Source organism: Dromaius novaehollandiae, chromosome 2, assembly GCF_036370855.1.
Source record: "Dromaius novaehollandiae isolate bDroNov1 chromosome 2, bDroNov1.hap1, whole genome shotgun sequence".
Lineage (NCBI taxonomy): Eukaryota > Metazoa > Chordata > Aves > Casuariiformes > Dromaiidae > Dromaius > Dromaius novaehollandiae.
Window position 1 is genome coordinate 31,695,622 of NC_088099.1, and position 26,174 is coordinate 31,721,795.

At 36.5% G+C, this 26,174-nt stretch overlaps 1 protein-coding gene across 3 annotated transcripts in view; it reads left to right on the forward strand.

Annotated features, from left to right (window-relative positions):
• Positions 1–26,174, forward strand: part of NEK10 (NIMA related kinase 10) — a 111,468-nt gene that overhangs the window by 44,372 nt on the left and 40,922 nt on the right. For all 3 annotated transcript variants that reach the window (XR_010387609.1, XM_064506155.1, XM_064506153.1), the window contains exons 24-26: positions 16,557–16,686; positions 17,276–17,346; positions 24,062–24,275. Coding sequence is in view for 2 of the 3 variants with exons in the window: in XM_064506155.1 (XP_064362225.1) it covers positions 16,557–16,686; positions 17,276–17,346; positions 24,062–24,275 (415 nt within the window). In the remaining variant the exon portion in view is untranslated. The remainder of the gene's footprint in view (positions 1–16,556; positions 16,687–17,275; positions 17,347–24,061; positions 24,276–26,174) is intronic.

The window sequence follows — 26,174 nt, forward strand, 5'->3', positions numbered from 1 at the left end:
GGATGGGACCAGACTCTTTTCGGTGATGCCCAGCAATAGGACAAGAGGCAAGAGGCACAAACTGAAACACAGGAAGTTCCATCTGAACATGAGGAAAAACTTGTTTACTGTGAGAGTAACAGAGCACTGGAACAGATTACCCAGAGAGATTGTGGAGTCTCCTTCTCTGGAGATACTCAAAACCTGCCTGGATGCAATCCTGTGCAATGTGCTCTAAGTGACCCTGCTTGAGCAGGGGAGTTGGACTAGATGATCTCCAGAGGTCCCTTCCAACCCCAACCATTCTGTGATTCTGTGAACAAAAGTGAGCAAATATAATCTAAGTAACAGGATCACTGAGTTGTAATTTTCTCATTCTAGCTGCATTCTTTTCTTTTCTTTCCTGTTAGATGCTGTGCCAAATGTAGCTGATCCACTTTTCACATTTTATAGGAAACTCTTATTTGAACAATACATGTGGAAGCTTCTTGTAGATTTACATGTACTGCTTTCTTTATGTTTGCTTATACTACATTTGTTATTATTAGCATAAACTGTCTTCATACATGCAAGTACATCAGAGCTAGGACTTGGGCTGTTTTCTACCTCTTTATCCAGTTATTTAGAAGTAGGCATTGGGATGAAATTTCACTTCCTTGTTGCACTCACCCTGCAAGTGGTCTTTTAGGGCATTGCTTGTCAGTGTCTCTTCTGCTCTACAGGTGAAGCAGTGTTCATTGCCTGTCTGCAATCAGAAGAGAAACCAAGGATAGGGACTGATGTCTTCGTATTAAAAATGTATACTTGAGTCATATGTAAAATGACAGGATAAAACATTTAAAGTCTTTCCAGTGCTGTGATCATTTATGAATGTTAAAAAGGCTTTGCAAAGAGCTAAAAGCAGTGCCTCCTTCAAGGTACCTGGCTAGTACCGCTTATTACAGTGGTCTTTTTGATACGGAAACCTATTCATAAAGAATGAGGTGAACTGATTGAGTTCTTTCATACGAGCTGGGAAACAGAAGCCAGAGCCTAAAGATTCATTCAGTGCTTGAACTAGATTTTTTTCATGATTTATAGTAGAGGTGAAGGGCTATAAACTAATCAAAATGTTAGGAATGCATATCTAGCAAGAGCAGCAATATTAGTTCCTGCAGGAAAGAAAGGAAAGGGGAAAGAGAGTTGACAGACAGCATTGTCATTTTAGAGTAGCAGAAATTGTTTTATTCTGAATTGATAGGCTAATAGCAACCCACCCTTCTTGGAGCAGACAACACAGTACAGAAACAAAATAATAAATGTCAAAATAAGTGCAGTCTGCATATTGTTTAGATTTGGATATACAGTCTGCATATTGTTTAGATTTGGATATACAGAATTACGCTGAGTGGTACAGATGCTAGGAAAAATATATTACTATATATACTAAACATTTTTGTATTCAGGGTTGATTAGTAAGAGCAAGTAATGCATCAGTTTGCTAACGCAGGTTAAGAACTGTGTCATTATGAAATAATAGCAGTATTATGTTTTCTGTTTAGAGAGGGGCTTATACAATTATGCTTTGTAATTGTGATGATTTTTTTATTCTGCTTCATACTAATATATAATTCTAATGTAAAAGTGATTCAGTTCCTTTTAATTGGTTACGTCCTTGAGTTAAGAAGTCCACCAATGTGTACATTTGGAATACAAAATGTATTAAATGCATGTGTTTACATTTAATACATTAAAAATTGAGGAACTGACTGTTTTAAGGGATTGATGATGAGTTCTGAAGCCTTTTCCTAGCCTATAAGTCACCAAAATTGCAGTGGCAAAGTCTTTATTATCCAGCTGTCTTGAAGGCCCTCCAACAAGAGATGACAAATTGTAAGTGAGTATAGAGAATGATGTTTTCTTTCGTGTTTGTCTGCCATTTCTTTGCTTCACAAAAAAAATTCTAGCTTATGAAGGGGGCATATGAACAGTAGACCAAGAGATCTAAGTATAAATTAGCTGAGTCATGGTTATGATAACTATTTTTGTAATTGTATATGTGTACAGAAATTTTTCTAAAAACTTTGGGAAATGAAATAAATTTTGAAGTTGAGATGGAGTAGAGAATCCTATCATAATTCCTTGAGAACTTTACTGATCTGAAAAGCTATTGGGAAATCATGAAAAGGAGCAGACCCCTCAAGCATCATAAAGAATCAGCTAAGAATGACCTGTGATGTTTGGAGTGTTAACTTGATCTTTTTACAGCATCATTTTTTACCTCTAAAGTGGTAAAAAACCAATAAGTAGGACAACGTTACGTAAGGTTTGGGTTTTCTTCTGTTAGAGAGGAGATTTTATTCTCTTTGTGGGATCTTGAGAAACTCTCTTTTCTGTTTCCTGGTAATTAGAGGAAATATTTTTCTTTGTGTCCCCCATCTCTTCTGCAGTAGAGGAGAAAATATTCCTTGATCTTAATTTGTGTCCACTGAGTTCACAGTCAGCCTCAATAGACTGTGTTGTGCTACCCAAATTTCACTTCTAGTATTGATCACTGCTTCTACTTATAGCCGTATCTTGTAAGAGCATTGCACAATTCAATATTGTGGCAGGATTTCATGAGTTGTGTGGGTTTTTTTATTATTATTATTGTTCATTCTGCTGACAGATACGATAATATTTTACTTGTTTAAAATCTTTTCCTGTTGGGAAGGGTAATTAAAGATGAGGGAGTATGTTGTACTTTTGTAAGCACTTAATTTTTAGCCTGCTTTATGATGCTATATAATCATGCTGATTACCAGTTTTTCTTGTTATTTCCTTCTCCAGAAATAACCTTCATTTCACCCATTTTAACCAAGTTTGAGGGTTTAGGTTCTTTAAATGTTTGTGGAAATTTGGTAATGAATAGTGAGTAGAGACCTAGGTTGTTATGCTCAGTGAGAAAAGAGTCTGAGCTCAGCTGTCATGTCACCTTCCAAACAAGCCACAGTACCTGCTGTCATCTGACAGTACTGTTCGGTGTGAGGATTTGCTGGCTTGCCTAGAAAGGTAACGGAAGTTGAATAATTGTTTCAGTATATTAATACAATATTTTTAGAAGAGAATCTGCTAAAGGACAATTAATTCAGGTATCCACTCTGAGAATGAAGCGTAGCAATGAAACGTAATTGTGATAGTGTAGTTGTAGTTTAGGCAAAGGTTTATAATAAGATGTGTCAGCAAAAAGTCTAATGAAGTTGAAGGTGGAATCCTCAGAGACAGTATAGCTGAAGACAGGCAGATGATACTGTGCCTCTCTATATGCAACAGTGCAGCCCTGCAGAGAACATTATGTTTCATTATGGACATAACATTACTAAAAAGATAAACTGGATGAACTTCAAGGAAGAACATTAAAAGTAGTTGACAGACTGACTCATTAAAAGAAGACCGAGTGGTTTAACTTTTATACAATTTGGCTAAATAACAAGTTGGCTAGATTGCAAATACAAAGAGACTTATTTGTTACCTATTTAACACCACATCTGGTATTACTTAGCACTGCACATTGGAGTAAGACTGGATGTTATGAAACAAAAGTTAGAAAACATGAAGATCTCTGTATTTATCTCTGGAAAAATATTTCAATGGAAATTATAAAGTCCCCACCATAAGACATACTTCTCTTTTAAGTAATGTCAAATGAGCTACATTGAGATGAGCTACTCTGACATTTGAACTGCAGTACTTAGAATGCTTCTGGTGTTTCTCCTCTCCCCCATTCTCTCCTGTTTGGGTGTCACCTGTATTGGTATCTTGGCAGTTTTACTGTTTCTTTTCTGCTTTGCTTTGTTGCTCTGTGTATGGTATGCTTTTTCAGTTTCTAGTGCCATTATATGTTATGTTGCTTTCTTTGATGTTTTCATAATACTGTGTTTGCTGTTTTTCTGTATCGTCAGTGGTCAGTTAAAACTATTTCCTGTTTTCATGTGGGTCTTGGGCTTTAATTTCTGGTGTAGCTTTTGTTCAATTGCTTGCATTTTCATAGTAGCCAGATTTCTAAGCTCTATCAAGGATCGTTCAAACTGACTAAAGTCTGTCTTTACTTTGTTCTCTGTCTTCTATACCATTTCCTAGATTTTTTTTTCCATCTGGGTTTTTGCATAGGATGATGATTTTGTTGTTGCAATAACTATTTAATGCTAGAATAAGTGAAAGCACATGCCACTGTATAACTGAATGGAGTTCTTGCACTCTATGGAGACATTTTTAGAGTAAGCACCAGAACAGTAATTGGCCATGTCTCATTAGAGAAATATTAATTCTGGATTTTTAATGATCTGCTCTCCTCTTTTCATCCCTTCCTTTTTTGTGCAGTGGTAGTTTTGCTGTCTACTTCAAGACAGGCCAGCTCTGGCATTAGAATTACTGGAGACAACATGAGGTATGCCAAGCATCTGACTGAAAGAACAGCCAATCAAGAAGACTAACAATAGTGGGAGACTGAATGATTGCAGTATTCTTCCAGGATAACTAGAATAGAAAGAATATTAGAATAGAGAAGAATAAATAGAATAATAACTAGGATAGACATCTGGGTTAGAAATGCTGGAAAGGAGCACTGATGCCTGTTAAAGAACAAGCGGTTCCTGAGAAGGTCAGTGGGAAATCTCATTCCTCCACATAGGTGTTATTTCTGTCTATTTGTATTTTCTCTACCCTGCATGGTTCTGGGGTAGTGTGGAAGAGAGGAAAAAGAACAGCCTGGGCCAGATGGTTTGTATCAGGGAGGACAATAGGAAAAGATGTTCTGGAGAAATGATGTCCTGAGAAACTCTGTCATCTAGTGAACATTTAAAGCAGTGCTGAGTATTGAATTCTGTTTGAGTCATCTGAAAAGCAGAGCAGCCATTAGACTTTGATTGGTTTTGTTGATTTGTTGATTACTATTTACAGGTTTGCATGTACAATGTGTTCTTTCTCCTTTCTATCTGAAGAGTTGATAGAGGCTTTAGTTTATTCCTGGAAAGAGAAGAAAACTATCAAGATACTTAATATCTTTTTTTAATCTCAGGGGTGCTAATTACTGCAGTCAGAGAGCCAACTGAATAGAATAATATGTCTCAAACCTCCTTCTTCCTTCTTCTTAGTCTTTGCCCAATTTCCCATGTAGACTTACCTTTTCTGCTGATGTTTGTAACTGAGCCATCAAACAATTATTTATTTATTGCTAAATATTAAAATATCTAACAAGGTATGTCTACATTTAAAAAAATGTATTTGTTATGACTCTCTGCTCGTATTTAATCCACTGACTTTCATGAGGGTCTTTGCAGGTGTCTGGATCAACAGACTTTATTTAGATTTGGGAATTTTAAGTTCTGTAAAGTAGAAGACAGTAAAGCTACCATCATATTCTGGTAAAATCTTAAGCTGTCTACTTTCTTACTCTTTTACTTTTTAATCTAAACTGACCATGATTGCTAAACAGAAAAGAGTTATTCATTAATTATCTTATGTATTAAGCTCCAGCAAATCCAAATTCTTGCAAAGTCATCTAATCCAGTTAGAAAGAAGTCTCTCATGTGGTTGGGATTCATCTTGTTTAAATGCAGCCATTCAAAAGCTAGGCATCTTATTCAAGCAAAGTGGCTGGATTACTATAGAATGTGATAGAAAAAAATAGGCACTTTGGTAGGAAATTTCATACCATCTATCTTAAACAGCTATTCTAGGAGGAGGTGAATCACCTTCTGGATGTGCATCTCTCCATTTGCTATAGGGGGAGCTGGAGCACTAGCTTAGCTTAGATCTAATTTATGGAAGTTTAAAGTTAGGTGAAATTAACAGGTTATATGAATCTCAGTTTGAGATTTACGGTTATTTTAGAGTTATTAAAGAATTGGATTTACTACTGCTTGTGGTCATCTTCTTACAGAAAATTATTTTTCCGCATCTCCCTGTCAAATTTAAATGTTCATATTATTTCTTGATGAGCTTGGTTGTTTGCACAAAGGCATTGAATTAAGTTTATTTTGAAGGACATATGACTCAGTAAGCAAAATCTTTTATTATTTTTTTAAGTGTTCAGATTTCTGTTCTGTAGATTAAAGGAAAAAGCTTTTTTCCTTTGTTGAGCTGTTTGTTTGTACAGTTACAGATTTAAGGCAAATCCTCAAAGCATTTTATAGGAAATTGCAGTTGTAATTCACTGGAAAACAGTTCTGGTCAGAAGGAATCAATTCTTAAAAGTGCCTGTCAGATGCATATAAGGAATACCTTTGAGAGTATGAATGCTTCCATTTTTATGTACAAGGATAGCACCTTGCCACAGCCTAACAGATATAATTTATCTACAGCATTTCTTCAAAAATTGACAGCTTGACAGTCTGCTAGATTTTTTTTTTGTATAAGAATACTAGATATGTGGACCATACAGTGATGTTTGCCTTAAATAATGTTAATCAAAAATCACATTGAAGGGAAAGTTTATTTTGTAAATTTCAGAAGCTGGCTTAAACTCTCTGTTGTTGTTTTAGACTTTGTTCCATGATGTGTCTGAAGGAATAATAGGTGTAAATTAGAACTTTAATATGTTTTTCTGTTTTTTGCTTTCCAGAGGCTCTGTATGTAATACTGGACAACTAAACTAGATATTGATTGTACTTTTATTTGTCCTTAAAATTACCCAGAGATAAATATAATAATCTTGAATTCAGAAGAATAAAACTAGTTGAGACAACTATGCACATTAGATTTTTAGCTTAATTAGATAATTATTGCATTTTCCTTACAGTGTAAAATGTGATACTTGATGGCATTCTTCAGGAACAGTGAGATATTGGGAACAAAAAGCTTATTATAAACATCACCTTTTTTGATGGAACCTGCAAGGCTCATTAAATTGTTCTTGAAACAAGTTTTTTAAAAACAAAACGCCTGGAAATGTGAAGTAGTTTTACGCACTGACTTTAGAGGCCCAAAACGTATCTTTCAATAGGGCCATGTATATTTATGCATATCTATGTATGTATGTTTATATACATATTTATATATGCATATATGTGCATACATATATAAAACAGTGAGACTATTTGTAGAGAAGTTAGTTCAGTTTAGATAACATGAGGCAGATACCATCCCATTTGCTTAGTTTATTTCTGTATTCTATATTGCCAAATTAAGCATAGATTGGTTTATCCAGCTAGCAACACTGTTTCTGGCATAACCGTATTTAAGCGAGGTTGTCATGTTGAGATCTTCCATGCTTTCAAGTACATACAACCCTGTACATTATGAGAATTCTTGGCAGCTGTTTTGTTCCACCTGCTAGAACTGATACCTAAGCAGAAGACTTTGAAGTTGTCCAGTAGTATTCTGGCAAACACACAGTTGACATATCTGGGAATTTTTGGAGCATGTTCTTTTTTCCATATATTCAAGCGTGGGAACATTCAGGTATTGGTTTATCTTGGGTGGCAAGCTTGGTGAACATCAGTGAAGTTCATCCATCAGTTTTAAAGTTACTTTTTTGAAAAGGTACTTATGCAATTAAGTGTTTATTTTATACTGCTCCATGAGATTGAGAAAATACTTGTTTACACTAGCACTGAAGATTAATGGGTGCAAAAGCAGGGAAAAAATAAAGGTGCCACAAATGAGAAATATCTGTTAGATAAATACACGGATCTTTTCTAACTGCGAGAGATGTGCACATTTGAAGTAAAGTATAGAATTCAAAGATGGGAGGACACGGGAGGACACATGGTAGTTGAGTATGCCTCACAAGTCTTTTCAGCACAGAAGTGCTCACAATAAAGTTTTTCTGCAGTCTTTTCAGCAGCTTTTTCTATGGGTTTTCTATTCAAAAAAGGCAATGAGAAGAGATATTCTGAAGCTTTTATTTCCTTAGTTTAGTTATATTTTGATTGACCAAATAGTTCTTGCTTACCTAGCAAAAGATTTAAAAAAAAATCAGTTGAGCATTATGAACTAAGAGTAAAATTGAAAGTTGTGTTTCAGTGGAGGCTGCTTTTATGTCTAAAAGGCCAGCCTTTTGGCAGTTACTTAGTATCTCTGTTCCCTAGAGAAACCTCCCCACTTTGCCAGTACCACTTGTTTTTAAACCCATGATGTCAAATGTCTCAGCGAAATGATCCGAGTGGAAAAATAACTGGGGGAGGGGGAGAGCCAGCCATGCCACTCTTGGGCCAACACAAGAATTTGTATAAACACATGATGATGAACTAGATTAGAGAACTGCTCCAGATGAAAAATAATTTGGGTTATTTTTCAGATGAATCAGGACTTTCATCTGACTCATTATGCAGCTGTAGAAATACTTGTGCTGGCACTACAGAATAGGCAGGAGTGGGAAAAAGTGATTGGGAGCAGCAGAAAAGCAGAACCACTACTTGTTTGGGTTTATAACATTTTTTAAATTACAACCTAAACAACTTAATATGTATGAGGCTATTTTGGCCTTCCCAGCTTATTATGTGTTCTACATTCTGCTGGGGAAACAAGTCCATAGGGATGAATCGTTGTACTCACAGATTAGAAAAAGTATCTTGTGCGTGGAACCTACTTATGCCATGGATAGGTATTCAGTAATTCAGGTATGAAGATGTCTTTTTTTTATTATTATTTATTTCATAAAAGTAAAGAATAATAGAATAAACTCTTAAAATGTCAGTTGATTTATACTAGCATGTGACATGGGTGTGTTAGAAGTGAATTGCAGGCATTTTTCATATATTCTAGAACACTGTCTAATTACATTGTTAAAGCCCATAAATTATTTTCCAGCTAGTGTATTTGGCATCTGTAAGCAATAATGTATAATATCAGCTTAATGTTCTGTAAATTGAAGGAAATAAAAATTACTTGTTGAATGTTAACTCAGTGTCTGTATCTTTATTTCCAAAACTGTAAAATAAAAAAACAGAAGCTGGAGTGCAGAACATCTGTTTCTGATAGCAGACATTGAATACGTGCTGAAAGAATCCAGTAAGTTTGTGATTTCTCTAGGTTGTTGATCAATGGTAGTGTAGCTGAGAGGAAATAAGTGGTATCGGTTATTAATCGGTTATTACTGGGTTCTTGTTTTTTACACGTTTCTCAGTGCTCATTAGCATTTCAGTTTGTGACAGACTACTCAGCTTTATTACTGTTTGTGGTGTTAAGTTTCTTTCCATATCAAAACAGGCTTTTTTTTTTTTTGAAAATTTTAGTAAAAATTAAGGGAGGTGTTGTCAAATAGTCTGTATGTATCCTACAGTCATTAGTAGCCTGTTACTTATTGACCTCAGATGATTTTTTTGTTTTTCATAGATTAAATTATATGAATGGAGAGGAGCTTTCTGTGCAGGAGATTACACTGATGGGAGCTATTATATATGGGAAAATTACCTCCCTCAGCTGACTTCAACCATTATAAAATTACATTCCCTAACTTGTGGCAAGAGGATTTATTACACTGTAAAATTGCAAACTAAAGATAATAGACTCTTTCCCTGCCCCCATACATCTTAAAAATCAGTGGAAATGATTATTTTTTGTAGGCTGCAGAGGGTGTTTGAAAGGGTTTGTTTTGTGAAGAAGAAATTTAATATATAATTTTTCACAAAAAATATTTAACATAATTTGTAATGAGAAAGATAAATACAAGTTAGTAGACTATGTAATAAATTTACATTATAAAAATAATTGGCAATACATTTCAAAATAGAAAACTGTGAAGGCTACGTTTCTAACTAGTCATAGAAAATCCTGTTCCAGCTTCATCACTCAAGGGATAGACAGAATATTCCCAAGAGGCTTGTGGTGAATTCTTTGTGTAGGTGAGAAATGCAAAGAGCTTTCAGCAATGTTCACAGAACCTCTTCATTCAAACTGTCAGTTTTGTGGCTCCTGTTCCTCTTCTTTCATTGCTTTTAGTAGTAATTATGAAGCTATAATACCAAATGGGTATTTGTAGCTTGCAGCAAACTATCCAGAGAAAAGAAATGTGACAAGCAGCAACTGCTTTTCTATCTTTCGTATTTTCTACTTTGGGGTGATGCTGATGGTGAGAAGATGTATTTTTTTCCCCACTTTTTAAATATTTTTTCATTCTGTGATTCAAACAGAGAACTGATTATAGAGTAGGGTTTTATTTTGTTTTGTTTTAAACAATGCTCTCCAACCATCCACAAACTATCCTACAGCAATTTAGTAAAATGTGGGGTCTATCATGTGAATGGAAATGGGCCATTTGGTTCATATAAACTTAGAAAAGGTGCTCTAACACAAGCATACCCTCGATCTTTCTCAGTCTTTGGTCTGAATTTGGTGGTCTAGATCTGGTTCTGAATAGAAGATGGACATTCATTGAAACAAGGGAGGTTCTGATTTCATATAAGGAAAAAATTTTTTACCATTAGGACAGTCCAAACTTGCCCAGAAAACTTGAGCAATCTCCACCTCTGCAGGTTTTCAAGACCTGACTAGATAAAGCCCTGGCAATCTGGTCCAATTTTATAGCTGACCCTGCTTTGAGCAGGGGTTGATTCAAGTTGACCTCCAACCTGAATTGTTGTATGATTTTATGATAGAAGAGAGAAAACAGCTAACTGTTTCTCAGTTAACTGTTTCTGTTTATATGATTCAAGACTGGAAGTGGTGTTCCCTTCATCTCCAGTGTGCTTTTTGAACACAGAAAATAGAAGTAGGTCCCACCTTCTCTACAGATTGCTAGTGTACTAGTAAGACAAAGCAACATAGAAGTTATGCTGAGATCCATTGAGTATATGCTCAGTCAAGCCAAAATTTAAGCTGTAACGAATCAAAACTAAAATGGTGTCCATGTTCCCTTTCTTTTTTTTTGAATCACTAGATGCTGCTTATTTACTGTTGCCTAGGACTTTGCCACCCCAAACTTGTCAGACTTCAAAAATATATAGAATTTTGCCTGAAAACAGTTCTTTGGAATATCTCTTCAGGCTCTTGTGTTAACATTTGGTCTGTGACACTTATGGGTGATGATGGTGATAGAATTTCACGCAATGGTAAAATTTGTCTGTGCTGAGAGTCAGCACAAATCTTACAACTACTTAAATTCCATTACTAAACTAAAGCACAGCTCTGTGAGAGTTTTCTGTTGCGTCATTAATGATTCCCAAAACGGTGAAACCTGTCCCCAAATGATTATTTTCTCTCTTGTCACCAGGATTCAGGGTTTGGGTTCTGTCTGATTTTGTTGAAAGGACTAATCTAAAGCAGTGAGCATTGCAGGTTTCTATGAAAATGTTGATGTTCTTGGTCACTGCTGTCTTTCCTGTGAGTTATTGGTTTCTAGGACAGTTTTTCTGAAAGCTTCATCTTTCTCACGTAAGATTAATGTCTAACAGTGGCTGTGCCATTTTTTTATGGTGAACTTTGGCAGTTTTAGGTGATAGTGAGGCAGACTATTCCAGTAGCTTAGCCCAGTTCCAGATGAAAAGTTTTGATATCAGAACTGTATCTTCAGTTTGACCTTATTCTTAGAAAGGAATTAGTGCAACAGCAGAGATCAGGTGATGGTATATTTCTGTAACATATGGTGCTGAACAGAATGGGAGGCCCAAGAATGCAAAGGTTAAATAATATGAGTGGAAGGAAAGTGGGCAGAATGTGCATGCAATGATTGTGTAGATCCCTTCCTGTACTTTGCTGTGATGATTTCAGCGAGCAACTAATGTCACCTAAAGATGCTATTCACTGTAAACCATTATTATTTTACAAGTATTTTAATAAAGGTACCTACATAGCCAAATTTAATAGAAACAGCAGAGAGTCCTTTCTTATTCAGGAACAAAAAAAATTATCAGTGTATGACACACTTGTCCATAAGAATCTACCATAGACTCTCAGCCTCCCTCAAAATTGTTTTTCCATTTGTGCTCATTGAAAAATGCGGTTCCTACTCCAAATACAAGTCTATGAAGTTCTGTGCATTTTAATAACTGTGCACTATAATATACATGCAAAGTCTCAACTATATTAACTTTAATTTTTTTTGTTGGAAGTTGATTTTATTCTGGACGTGATGGAAACATGAAAAAATGAAATCATGTACATATTATTAAACACATGTGCCTGTGTGCACACACACACAAGAACGATTATCCTGGATCAGACCAAAAGGCAATCTCTCCTACTGTCTCCAACAGTGGCAGTAAGTGGCTGTCTAAAGAGAAGGAAGGGATAAGCATATTAGATATTCTAGCCTCCAGCCATTTTCAGCTAAGCTAGCTTCCTGAACCAGATAGGGTTTCTATGCATGACTATTTGTAGAACCACCACTATCTGCAGAAATCTCCATCAAGCTGTAAATAATTAATCTGAGGAATGAAAAACATATAAAGCAATAACTATCTGTCATTTGTTAAAATCTTGTTCAATTGTGTTTGCTTCTTATTTCTTTACTTTCAGTAGAGCTCCTCTTCTGGAAGTTAGTTTAGAAAATCACTCCTATTTAACTAATCCATAACTGTCTGATGAAATCATGTCCCATTTGAACATATAGGATGGCATACACCAGCCTGTTCTTACGCCTGTAAGTGCTTGGATTGACCAGTGAACACTATACCAAGAAAATTCAAAATGGCTTAACTGAAGTGCTCTGCAGTATGGAAAATATTCACTGATTGTGTCCCATGTGGAGTCAACCAGGTAGCACTGGCAACGTTTCTATAAGCTTTAGAAGCTCTGGAACATTAATGCTGTTTTTTAAAACTTGTTTCCTGACCTTCCCTTTTGCCCCACCAAGATGCAGGACATCTTCCATCATATATAGAACATTCATCCACTGATAACTAATGTGAACATGAACCATTCCTGTTAGGATAATGTTGTTTCATATAGGAGTGCGATAGAACTAATTTAGCAGAATCCAAATTTGGACAGACTGCCTGTAAATCCCAGTTTCAAGTATTCTTAAGTATCATGACAAAGTAGCATCAATGAGCAAAATTATAAATGAAAGCTCAATTGCACAAATGTCTCCAAGGCCATTTAGAGATGATTTGGTAACACAGTACCATTTTATAAGTAGCACACAAATTGACAAGGTTTGATTTTTATCCTAATTAAAAAAAAAAAAGAAAAGTGGAGTGGGAGGGAGAAGTTACTTTCTCTATTAAAAATAGCCCTTTAATTTTACAAAATTAGTTCAGAAGAAAAGACAGAAACTTTGGATTAATCAGTGACTTGTTCAAACTCAAGACCATTTTAAGGCTTTTGGCATAGAAGACTATTTATTATTAAATAAAAAGGTAATGCTGATATGATGAGCAAGAACTGCTTTCTGAGAAGTGCTTTAAATAATCTGTTCAAGGATACTGAGCATTTGCAGAATAATGCTGAGGATATATTTCTCTATCTTTCTCTTAGAAGAATTTAGCCTTGCTTTTGCTATGGACATTTGTTCAGTGAAGGACCATCCTATAGTTAACATAATGCCGCTGATGTAAGCTTTTTCAGCTTGAATATGTAATTTGGAAATGAGCAATGATTTGTAAGCTTAGAAGAAAACTGCAGTGATAATCTTGAATACATTAACTGAAAGAACTAAATGATTATTTACAAAACAAAACAACCCCCCCAGATATAGCTGGTGCCTCTTTTAATATCCAAGACTCTGGATATCATAGAATATAACATCTGCATTGCTGCTTCTCAGTGGTATGATCAACTCAGGGAGCAATGGAAATGAAGTTATTTATCAGCTCTTAAAGTTTTTTCCTTTATATATTTTACTTTTATACTGAATGCTTTTTATGATGTGGACATCTGTTTGCTAGAAATTTAATCAGTGCCACTGGTTTATTTCACCCAATCCAGATCTCTTACTCTAAGAACTAAAGGAAAAAGTCTGCCTTTACAAATAAACCAAAAAGCAGTCATAGCAACACTACTCCCATAAGTTACTTTTCTGTGCATGTTGCGAAGACTGATTTTGTAGGATTTTTATGGAATAAAATTCAAGGTTTGGTTCTACTCATTCTTTCTGGCCTTAACCAGACAGTGACAATTTATGCTCAGTTGTCAACTGAATTAGACAGACTGTATATACTCCCACTACCCTGCTGTTCTGTAGGCAGCAGTGTACAGGAACAAAACTGGGTACTTTCTCTGTTTGGCATCCCTCAACAGTGTGGAGCCAAAAGATGTAACTCAATTGCAAAACTGTTTTATTAGTCAACAAGTACTGTACCCCACCCACATTTCTAACTAGCAGATGGTCAGGCATGCCTTTAGAACAAGATGAGGGATTTCACTACTTCACTTTTTTGGAGTAAATAAATAATATTCAGAAATTCTATTTAAAAATGTAAACTGCACAATTCATTTGCCATGAAAGCATAGTATCATATAAGGATAATATTTTAGATTCTCTGAAACTGTTGCAGTTACCTAAGATAAATATTACTTCATTAATATACAGTACTTCTTAAGCATGAAGCAAGACTCATCCTAATGCTCTAAATATCAGAGACTGACTTCTGACTAGGGACACTTACTCTGGAGGAAAAGATCAGGTATTACTCTGCTGCAAGTACTCCTTTTGATAAAGAAAATGGATTAGGTTTGCATTTGTAACAAGAACTCTTTCACCATGAGCAAGTAGACCAAATTACTTCATTAACTTTAAGCTACTATGCATTTGTATGAAACTGTTAAAAATATGACCCTTAAAAAGTCCTGTCAGCACTGTATTTCTTCTGTGTTTTCTGAATCACTGGAGTAACAGATAATGTCATTCCCAGCCACTGACCCAATGGAATGCTGTTTGTTCTGAGTATCGAGTCAGGTTCATTCCTTCCATTCACCGTCAGTAACACAAGATTCTGCAGGACAGGTCATGGTTGCATCTGTTTCTCTGTACCTCTGTTGTCTTCAGCTTATTCTTTCAGTGACTCTTAGGCAGCTTTACTGCTTTTAGCAGAGTTGCATCGATTTGCCTTGAATAATCTCAGCTTATTGTTTCCTATTATTTAGTCATCTAAAAATAGAAATTTGTAACTTTATAACTCTTTGTCCGTGAAAATGGTCTTTAGAAAGAAAGGTTGTAAAACTCGAGTCATAAATTGATTCTTATGGAGTATCAGTATACTTAGAATTTTACTAAGACGAGGACTTTTGCCTTACTGAGCTTACCATCTATGTGTTAAGTTGCCATACTAATAGACATATTTAATACATAAAAATGAAATTTCCACAAAGTCCCCATATGAATTGGTGTCACAGTGAGGAATAATGACAGTCCAATTACAGAAATGATATTCTGTTTTAACAGCATGTTCAACATACTGTATTCCCTCTATGGTAACAGCAGCAGCAAATTCAAGGCAAATTGCTAAATAGACTTCACTCAGAAATGTGTATCTTGCTTGATCAATTTTATCAGAAATGTCTGATCTATCTCTTTCATTTCGCCATGATGTGATCTCAGGTATAGTTTTCTGTTCTGTTAAGATAAACTATTTTACTGGGGTGATATTTATCTAGGGGACCTCATCCCATTTATTTTAAATTTCTACATTTATTCTGTACATACCAGCATACCCTGTAGCAATATACTTCATCTAGACCACCTCAGTAATTGAATTTATACAGTACCTTTCAGCTCCGAAATACGATGTTTTTCCAAAGATGACAGTGTCATAAAGTTGATTCTGTGATTCCAGTTTCTAAGCTGAAAGCAAAAGGAAAATAAGCATGGTTTCAAGTTGATTTTACAAATGAAAGGAGTGAAGTGGGTTTTTTTAATTTTTATTATTATTTAAATGAACTAAATCACCAAGTAATATGACCTTTACTTACTGCTAAAACTTGAAATCCAGCATCAGACTGTCCCTACTAATATAAATTATTACCATCTAAATTTGTGAAGGATGCTGAGAAAATGAAAGAACTGGAGTCTGCTTCATAATGAGTCACAACTGAAATTACTGCCTTCTTTCATTTGCTTTAAATGGATCTTAACAATATATATATTTTTAATTGTCATTAGGCTGTTGAGTGTCCAGGCAGCGTCATCAGGGATGTCAGCACAGGGAGTGCATGACAATAGTTTTAACAGGATAAAATGATATTGTGAGCAAAGGGTTATTTTTTTTCCACATTAACAGCAAGATAATCTTCTTTAGTGTTCTAAATATAGGAATGTGATTCAAACCTTTCTGATATTTGAATTACAAGAGGATGTGGTATATTTAACCATTCTTTAGTCCATTTTATTGAAATGCCATTTTTTAAGGAAATTCTGAATGTACTAGCTTATTTGTATCCAATAATTCCAAAGATGTATAAAACGAAATGAATGGAAGGGATAAGTGAGCAAAGAGTTAAACCATAGTGTTGTGAGGAGAATTGTGGAAGAAGCAGAAGTGGAAAAGCTATTAATTGTAGTTCCACTTACAGAATTTAGCAAGTAAAGGAAATAAATGCTGCCTTTTGACAGTAATTGTATATGCTCTGAAAATATGTTGTAGTGACTAACTAGAGCTCTTTTTTTTTTTTTTTTAATTCAGCCTACTTCTAGATGAAAACTATTAATTAAGCACTTGTGGATTGCATTGCTTTTTATTTAGCCCTGAAGTTGTGAAGAGTGAGCCGTACGGAGAGAAGGCTGATGTCTGGGCTGCAGGATGCATCCTTTATGAGATGGCAACTCTGAGCCCACCATTTTACAGCACCAATATGCTCTCCTTGGCAACTAAGGTATTTGGATTTGCTAGATCAACCTACCCAATTCTTTCTGCGTATGTTCCCTAGATCCACAAGAATTCATATGTAAGATTATGGAAGCACAAACTGCATTCAGATGTGTGAATGAGCAGAAATATTTATCATTGTATGAACTGTTATCTTGTCATCATAATCACAAAATACAGCTTGTAAATAATAATATATGTTTACTTTTCATACTAGCACATTTTTATCATCACATTTGGTGATCGGAATTTTAGATATAAAAAATTTATTGACCTGCTGTAGTATTGGACTTGCTATAGGGTTGTTTATTACTCACACTTTAGAACATGATCACCAATGAAAAGAAATCACTGCTTTTTGTAAATGTTTCCGTTGTTCAGATGTTGCATGCCCTTGTTTTTACATTAATGTGGATACCTGATAAGAGATATTCTGCATTAAATGATGTTTTCTAAGTTGCTTTGCAAGGTAAAGCTGATGATTTTGATTTAATGCCTATCGGATTGTTCCAAGGAAAAGTACTTATCACATGGTACTTGAAAATTCATAATGGAATATATTTTCTTCAATTAACTCTAGGTTATTAATTTTGCAGATAGTAGGGGCTGTGTATGAACCTGTGCCAGAAGGAGTGTTCTCTGAAAAAGTGTCAGTTACCATTAAAAGGTAATTACTCATCTCGCCTTATTTCAACATCTTGCCAAAAAGGTATTTTGTTATGTATGTTTCTAGTAATGACAATGTGACAATTTACTGACTTTAGCAACCATCAGTATTTATCTCTGAGTATGAAATGTCTTCTGATTTAAAGGAAAACAGTAATATCTCCTCACCCTACTGATAACAAAGAGTTAGTATAGACAAGGCTAACAATGTTTAGACAGCAAGTATAACTTTATACACAGTACTGAAGTGTTCAACACTACCACTGCTACAGTTAATCTGCTACACATAAGATTATTTCTTTTCATAAAATTACAGCATTTTGAGACTTTTTCAAGTGCAGTTTGTGGTCAAGGAAGTAACTCTGTTGTAATATTTATAGATCACTGTATGATCACAGTCATCATTTTGTGTATTTGTTTGTTAGAAATACATTTCTCACTACTTCTAAACATGTTAACAAAGCAGAGATAATGACGGAGGAAAAGATAAGACTGTATTTGTTCTGCTCAATCACCATATATTTCTTTTTGCTATTTCTTCCTGGTGATAACATAACATGTAAGGCAAATTATAGAGTGTGAGTTGGTGCACTTCTGAAGAGACTTAGCTCTCTTGATTGTCCATTTTAGAAAGACTCCACTTAGAACAAAAATCCTTTTTCTTTCTCACTCAAATGTGGCATTCCATCTCTAAAAAACACTTTACTGTGCAAAGACTGTAACATTTCTATACTATCTTTTACTTTATAAAAAGGTTTCTGTTATCTAAAGACCCTGACAATGAAAGGTCACTGAGAGAATAGAAGCAAACAGAATTAATGTTTAAGTTTAAAAAGTTCAGAAATGAATCATTTTAAAAATTTACAGCTATTTGTAGTTGATTTTGAAATACTTTAAAATAAGTATTTTAAAATAAGTACTTTTCTGATCTGTGTACTGTTAGCTACCTAGGAACTAGCTAAGTGTGGTTCTATTTGTAAAAAGAGATGGAAAACAGTACAAATAACATTCCTGAAATAGAATTTTGATAACATACATAACACATTCTGTTTCATTGGCACTTGGTAGAATAACTGGCTTTAGTCATTCACTGCTTACCATTTCAGGGTAATATAGTCATCCCAAATGTATCCAGAAAATATCTTCATGTCGCATCATATCAGAATTGATATGTATTGTATTCTCTTACAAATCTGAAACTGATCTTTATCAGCAAAGTTGGACAAACTTATGCTGAGGATCTGGCCTTTCTTCTCCTGGCCCGTCTTTTCCTTCTTTTCATTCTTGATAATGATGATAAATTCAGTAAAATGAAGTATTTGATTGGTAGAAGGCCAGCTATTGATTATCCTTTATAATTATAGATATTGCTGCTGTATTAAACAGGTTCACTAAAAGTCTCTCTATCATTATCAAACTGGCTGCTCTTTTGGTCATTTTACTGACAGTCTACATGGTTTAAATAGCTGATTAAATAGATACCTGCATGAAAAGTTAAAATGAACTTTTCCTATCACATAAGCTTTACCCTACTTATTTTAGTAGCAGTGGGAAGCATAAAATAATATGTTGCTTTTCTTACTATTGGTTAATCCTTAACTGAAATATTTTGTTTATTTTTTGGCTCATGCTTCAGGAGACAGTTAGACAAAATGAAGAACATTAAAGGAAAGAAATGAAGAAGTTCATTTCTGAATGATGACTGAAGCACAATACCTATTCAAAGAGGAATGCCATAAATAGAAAAAACATCTGCTTTTTCTTGTTAATAAAGATTAGAAAAACATTAAAAGCTTCATGTTGCAACTGGAAATTTGCATCCAGTATATTAGATTAGTTTCAGTGGATTAAGCTACTAAAGAAGGTTTTGAAATCATAATCACCAAAGTCATTCAGAGTTGAACATCAGTCTATTCAGTGTTTAGTCACAGATCATTTCTTTTTAGACACTTGGGAAATGGATTAAGGACCTATGAGAAATCTTTTACAGTTAACATGATTCTTCAAAATTTTGACCAATTTCAGTGGATTAAAGTCAAAAATTAAAAAGAAAAATCAAGTGGAACATTTCTTAGGGCAAAAAAATGCATCTGTTTATATACCTCTAAAGGAAATATAAAAGTTTAAATAAAACAGATTAACACAGTTATGATAATGAGATGAATCATAATGGATTTGAGAAATTGGCTATAAGAAGAGATTAAAATCAAGGAGTTAAAATGCTGTAAAACATTTTCAGAACTGCTGCTTTACATGGAGGTAATGTTTATTTAAAAAGTACTGTTTTAGAAATAATAAAGTCATTCTGTGACACCTTTAAAAAAGGGTGTTGGGTCAAGTGTATGTGCATGATAGCTGATCAATAGTACTCTGCAGGTAAATCATAGTAAATTGTCAGGCCCACTGGATTTATTAGATTTAAAACAACTTATAGTACCTGAATAACTACCTGCTTCAGCTTTCATGCCCTAACCTACATCCAAAATATATAGAGATTTAAGTATAGACCTAATAATATATCGTTATTATTACTAAACAGCTACCTACAGTGCCTGAAACAGGAACCATAGAATTATAGAAAAATTTAGGTTGGAAGAGACCTCTGGAGGTCATGTAGTCCAAACCCTGCTCAAAGCAGATCCAGTTAGATCAGACTGCTCTAGGGCCTTGTCTAGTTGAGTTCTGAATATATCCAAGGATGGAGATTCCACAATGTCTCCGGGCCCTCTTCCAATACTTGACCACTTTTGTGATTAAAATAATTATCTTTATATCTACTTGGACTTTCCCATGTTCCAGCTTGTGTCTATTGCCTCTTGCCCCATCACTGTGCACCTCTGATAAGAGTCTGGCTCCATCTTCTCTACACCCTCCTCCCATTAGGTGGTCGTAGGCAGCAATAAGATCTCCCCATTCCCTTCTCATCTTATGGCTGAACAAACCCAGTTCTCTCAGCCTTTACTTGTATGTCATATGCTCCAGTACCCCAGCATATTATTGGTCCTCCACTGGACTTGCTCAAGTATGTCAATGTCTTTCTAATAGTGGGGAGCCCAAAACTGGACACACTACTCTAGATGTGATCTCACAAACGTTGAGCAAAGAGTAGAATAATCACTTCCCTCACCTTGCTGACTACACTATTGCTAATACAGCCCAGTATGTGGTCAGCCTTCTTTGCTGCAAAGGCACGCTACTGACTGATGTTCAGCTTGTTGTCCGTCAAGACTCCAGATTCTTTTCTGCAGGGCTCTTTTCTATCCAGCTGGTGCCCAGCCAGTACTGTTGCATGGGGTTATTCCATCTCAATGGCAGGACTTTGCCTTTGTTGAACTTCATGAGTTCCTGTCAGCCTATTTCTGCAGGTTTCCAGGTCCCTTTGATAGCAACCCTGCCCTCCAGTGTGTCAGCTGCTCCCCCCAGTTTTGTGTCATCCACAAATTTGCTGAGAGTGCGCTCTGTCCGATCATCCAGATCTTTATTAAAGATGAGTTGTAAAAAGTGTTGTTTGATGAAACAACACTGGCCCAGTACCAGTCCCTGAAGGATGACATTTCTGGACACCTTTATATTGCTGATCCCAGCCCTTTGAGCTAGGAATTCCAGCCGTTTTTTCACCCACCTCATAGTCCACTTATTCAGTCCATATCTCCCCAGATTGGCCGTGAAGGTAGTGTAGGAGACTGTTTCAAAGGCCTAATGAAAACCAAGGTAACCACGGCACACACTGCTCTCCCCTTGTCCACAGAGCCAGTCATCTCCTCATAGAGAACAATCAGGTTAATCAGATACTATTTGCTTTTCTTAATCCATGCTGGCTGTTCCAAGTCAGCCTCTTATCCTTCATGTGCTTGGCTTCCAGAAGAGTTTGCTCTCTTATTTTCCCAGGGTCTGATGTGAGACTGACTAGCCTGTGGTTTCCTTGATCCTCCTTCCTGCCCTTCTTCAATATGCATGTGATATTTGACTTTTTCCAGTCTTCAGGAACCTCCCCCATCCATCAACCTTTTGGAAATGATGGACAGTGGCATCGGTCCGTTCCCTCAGCACCCTCAGGTGCATATCACCTGGTCCCATGGACCCATGTATATTCAGTTGTCTTAAATGTTCCCTAACTGTATCCTCTATTGCGGATCATGCTTCATGACAGCAGATTCTGCAAGGAGGCTCAGGGATCTGGGACACTTGAGGCCAGATGTTACCAGTGGAAACAGAGGCAAAAAAGGCATCAAGTACCTCAGCCTTTCCCATGTGCCTTGTCACTAGGTTGAACAATGGACGCACATTTTCCTTATCCTTTCTTTTGTTCCTGAAGTACTTACAGAAGGCCCTCTTATTGCCCTTCACATTCATTGCTAGATCCAATTCTAGATGAGCTTTCTTAACTTCACCCCTTGGGGTCTACATATTCCTCCTGGGTAGCCCACCCCTGTATGCTTCCACCTTCTGTAACCTTCATTTTTACATACGAGCTGAGGGGTTCCCTGTTCATCTATGCTGGCCTTCTGCCATGCCTGCTTGACTTGCTGCATGTGGTAATGGGCTGCTCTTGTGCTTTGAGGCAGTTGTCCTTGAAGATCAGCCAATTCCACTGGATTTCCCTTTGCCCTCCAGGACAGTCTTCCATGAGATTCTACACAGAAGATCCCTGAAAAAGCTGAAATGTGCTTTCCTGGGGTCCCAGGTTATGATTCTAATATTTGTCTTTCTCACATCTCTCAGGATTTTAAACTCCCCAATCTGATGGTCACTGCAGCCAAGGCTACCCTCGACCTTCACATCGCTGTCCAGTTCCTCCTTGTTTGTGAGCAACAGGTTCCACAGAGTGCCTCTGCTAGTTGGCCTCTCAGTCACCTGCACCAAGAAATTGCCATCAATGCATTCCAGAAATCTGGATTGCCTGTGCTCAACCTTACCCTGCCAGCAGATATCAGGGTGGTTACAAGCCCCCTATATAGGTACCAGTGCTATATCCATCTGTTGCAGCATTGAAGTCCCACCACATGTCTGTAATCCCAGTGAGATCACAGCTCTGCAACTGTTCATGGACTTTTAATTCCTCCTGCTGTTTCCCATGCTGTGTGCATTTATGTACAAGCACTTGAAATAGAACCTAAGTTGTGCTTTGTACTGCTTTCACAAGGGGAGTGTAAGAGCCTCCCCCATCATATTGTCCCACAAACAGCACCTTACTGCCCCATATACCTCCACTTCTCTGTGTTATGCTAACTTTCTCTCGGTGTACCTAGTTTAATGCCCTTCTCACAAGGTTAGTAAGCCTCTTGACAAAGATTTTTTTGCCCCACTTCATCAGATAGATCCTGTCCCCACTCAGTAGTCCATGTTCCTCAATGAGGGTCCTGTGGTAGTGAAAATCAGTCCTACCCAAAACACCAGCTGCAAAGCCAGGTGTTGAATTGCAGGTTGCATCCACCCAGACTTGAGCCTTTCCCCCTTATTGGAAGGATTGAGGAGAACACACCTTGCCCACCTGCCCTTTACCGTTGAACCCAGTGCTCTGTAGTCACTTTCGATACGTTCTGGGTTAGCCCTAGTAGTATCATGGGTGCCCATATGGATGAGCAGCAACAGGTAGTAGTCCAAGGGCCAGATGACCCTTGGCAGTCTTTCCCAACATCCTGGGTTCAAGTACCTGGCAAGCAACAGGTTTCCTGATTATCAAGTTGGGCCAATAGATGGTGCTTCTGTCCCCCCTGCAGGAGGGACTCTCCAGTGACTATCAGCTGCTGTTTCTTTGTGGTGTGGATATTTGGTTTATTTGGTTTTGGTGGATCCTCTGTTGGTCTGCATCCTCTCTTAGGTCTTCCTGCTCCTCACTTGTTCCCAGGTCACTATACCTGTTCTGTAATTGTAGATCTGCAGGCAGAGAAAAAGCCTTTCTTCTGTTGCCAAAAGTCACAAGTATCCAGCCTCTCCTATCTTGCGATCCTGTATCTGTTATTCCTTTAAGGATAATTTCTAATGCTCCTCCTTCGCATTGGGAGTTTGGGCTCCTGTTGCTGCAACATCTTTTGTGTCAGTCTCCTATACGTCTTCCCTGACAGTACGTTCACTTCCTTTGTAATTGCTTTGCCCAGTGGCTCAGCACCTTGAGAAGAGCACAGCTCTCACAGGTGAGGCCACTGTCTCCCCTAGCAGCAGGCGTACCCTGCAGCCCTAGACCTGCACAGCAGCAGTTCTGTCTGGGTCGGTGCCTCTGATGTGCCAAGGACAGTTCCACTTGGTGCGGGAGACTGTGCTCTGTGGTGGGTCACCACCAAGGCCACGCAGCATCGAGCAATCCCACTCAGGCTTGAGTAGAGTTTCTGGGCCCCTTTGTGTACTCGCTGCAGTAACTGCTGTGACAGATGCTATGTTTCTTTTAGCTCCCTCTGTTCACTGTCATCTTGAATGGAAAAATGCTGCTTGATAAATTTCTTACTATGAAGATTTTGGCAATAGCATTTTTATAAGCCAGCAGATGTTGCTCTGTCAGTCTTTTTGCATAAAAGTATTTGTGCATTTCTGAAATTGTATCCATTTGTAATTTTTGAGTCATTGTAAGAACTTAAAATTGTTGCCCTGATAAATTTCTGGTTTTGTCCCATGTGCTAGCCAGCATGACTTGATAGATACCATTGAATGAATGCAGTGATAGTAAATGGATTTCTAGAAAAAAGTAATTGCATTTCATTAGAGAATGGTACTTTCTCTAGGTGCTTAACTCCTGATGCAGAGACACGTCCAGACATAGTGGAGGTCAGCTCAATGGTGTCTGAGGTGATGATGAAATACTTGGATATTTTATCCACCTCCCATCTCATGTTGGAGAAAAAACTGGTTCGGGAGAGGACACGCACCCAGAGGTACTTCATGGAGGCTAATCGAAATGCAGTAACTTACCACCATCAGCTTTCCATTTTATCACAAGTAAGTACATGCGTTAGACTTCATTTTTTTTCTTATCACAGTGTGCCATATTTGGGAAAATAATGTCCAACAAAGCAGAAAATAAATCAAAATGAAAAGACAAATCCCCTTAGAACAATTTCAAATCCATGAAGGCTCTTTAATTTATTTTTAACTAGGTATTCATTCATTCTCTGTGGACATGCTCATGCAGCAAAAATAACAATATCTTAAAAACTGGTATCATCCCATGTTGGGAAATGGCCTTATTGTGGAGATACTTGAAATTTTGATAGACTCTGATAATATCTAATTGTTAATGTACATTTGTGAATGGTTAGTGAATAGGAGAATGTGCACTTGGCTCGAGTGGAACAAATGGATAATCTTGTGCATGATTCATAAACAATGGCACTGAGAAGATGGAACCTACACAAATATAACTTTTAATTACAGGTTGGTACATAAAGAGCAGTGATGCTGATAATGTATTTGCTACGACTTTCTTACTGTCTGATACAGTTCTGCAGAAATACTATGATTTTTTCATTTGCTTCAGGCTATGAAGCAGCCAAACACTCTTCATGAAGGACATCGGCATTTTACATAATAAAGTAAACTTACATGTAATCTTGGAGATTTTACTTCAGAAAATAGAAGGGCAATGTTTCTTCATAGTAAAAGTTCACTAAAAATTATTGTTATGGCGATTACAAAGGAAAGTTAAAATTTATACAGCTGCTCTTGTCTGTTCAACTATTGTATCTCTCTTAAAAAGACTGATTTTTTTTTATTTTTAAATCAGGGCTCAGTAGTGAAATACTGAAGAACCTCTAAGAAAAAGATTTTCAAGCTTTTTCTGACACCATGGAAAATCAAAAGAAACCTGGTTCCAAACTTGTGGATTTTCTTTAGTACATTTCTTTGTCTTCACATGCCTGACTCGATATAAGGCTTATAGAAATTAATCACTTTTCTTCCATAGTTTTTCAAACTAGTAGTCCAGGAACGTTATATGTATTCAGCAATGACAAATTACTGTTTCATTTTGTTATGTTTTTTATAAAAAGGATGCCAACAGCTTCCAAAAAAACTTCAGTAAACCACTGTGGTTTGAAATATGAGAGGTACTGAGATGGAGGTAAGGTATACGATAGGATTATGGCTTAAATAAACCAGTATCAAAAGTTATTTTACATATTTTTAGAGTTTTCTTACCGTACACTTGAAAACTGCTTGTGTAATGTTATTTTTCATATCTTGATATAGTCATTCTCATGCATAACTGTGATCAACTTTGCAAAAACACCTACTATGGATGGAAAGCTAACCGTATTTATTTTGTTACTCTACTTGATTTAGGATTTCAATGCAGTTATTATTCTTCAAGAGTACTCTATCTAGACCTTTATAAGATATGATAGAACTGATAGATGTATGTTGAAGTTAGAGTACTTCCGTTTTGCATAAATACTTTAAAAATACACCAGTCTTCAAAAAGAGAAAATGTATCAAAAAGATACAGATGCCTCTATATCTTATGGGATAATGGCTAGTCTTGTGAAGGAAGAAATACGGTAATTCAAGTTCCACTCCAACAGATATTTTGTTACATATGTAGAATGAAACAGGTCCAACAGGAGGGTTTGAGAAAGATCCAGAACACCACTGAAGCTGAAGGAATATGACCCTGTATGGAGAAGTGGGAGACCTGATTGTATGTTCTTGCTGTAAATCAGATAGAATAAGAAATCAGGCTAGGATTTCCCAGATTTCAGAAGAATGCTACAGGGCTTACAAATAGAAGCAGCCATGTTGTTTCCTTCTCAGCATTGCAGGAAAATTTTGTGAAGTTGGAGGATTTCTAATAAAAAGAATAACTATTTCTGAAAAGTTTAACTTTTGAAAAAAGACAGTATT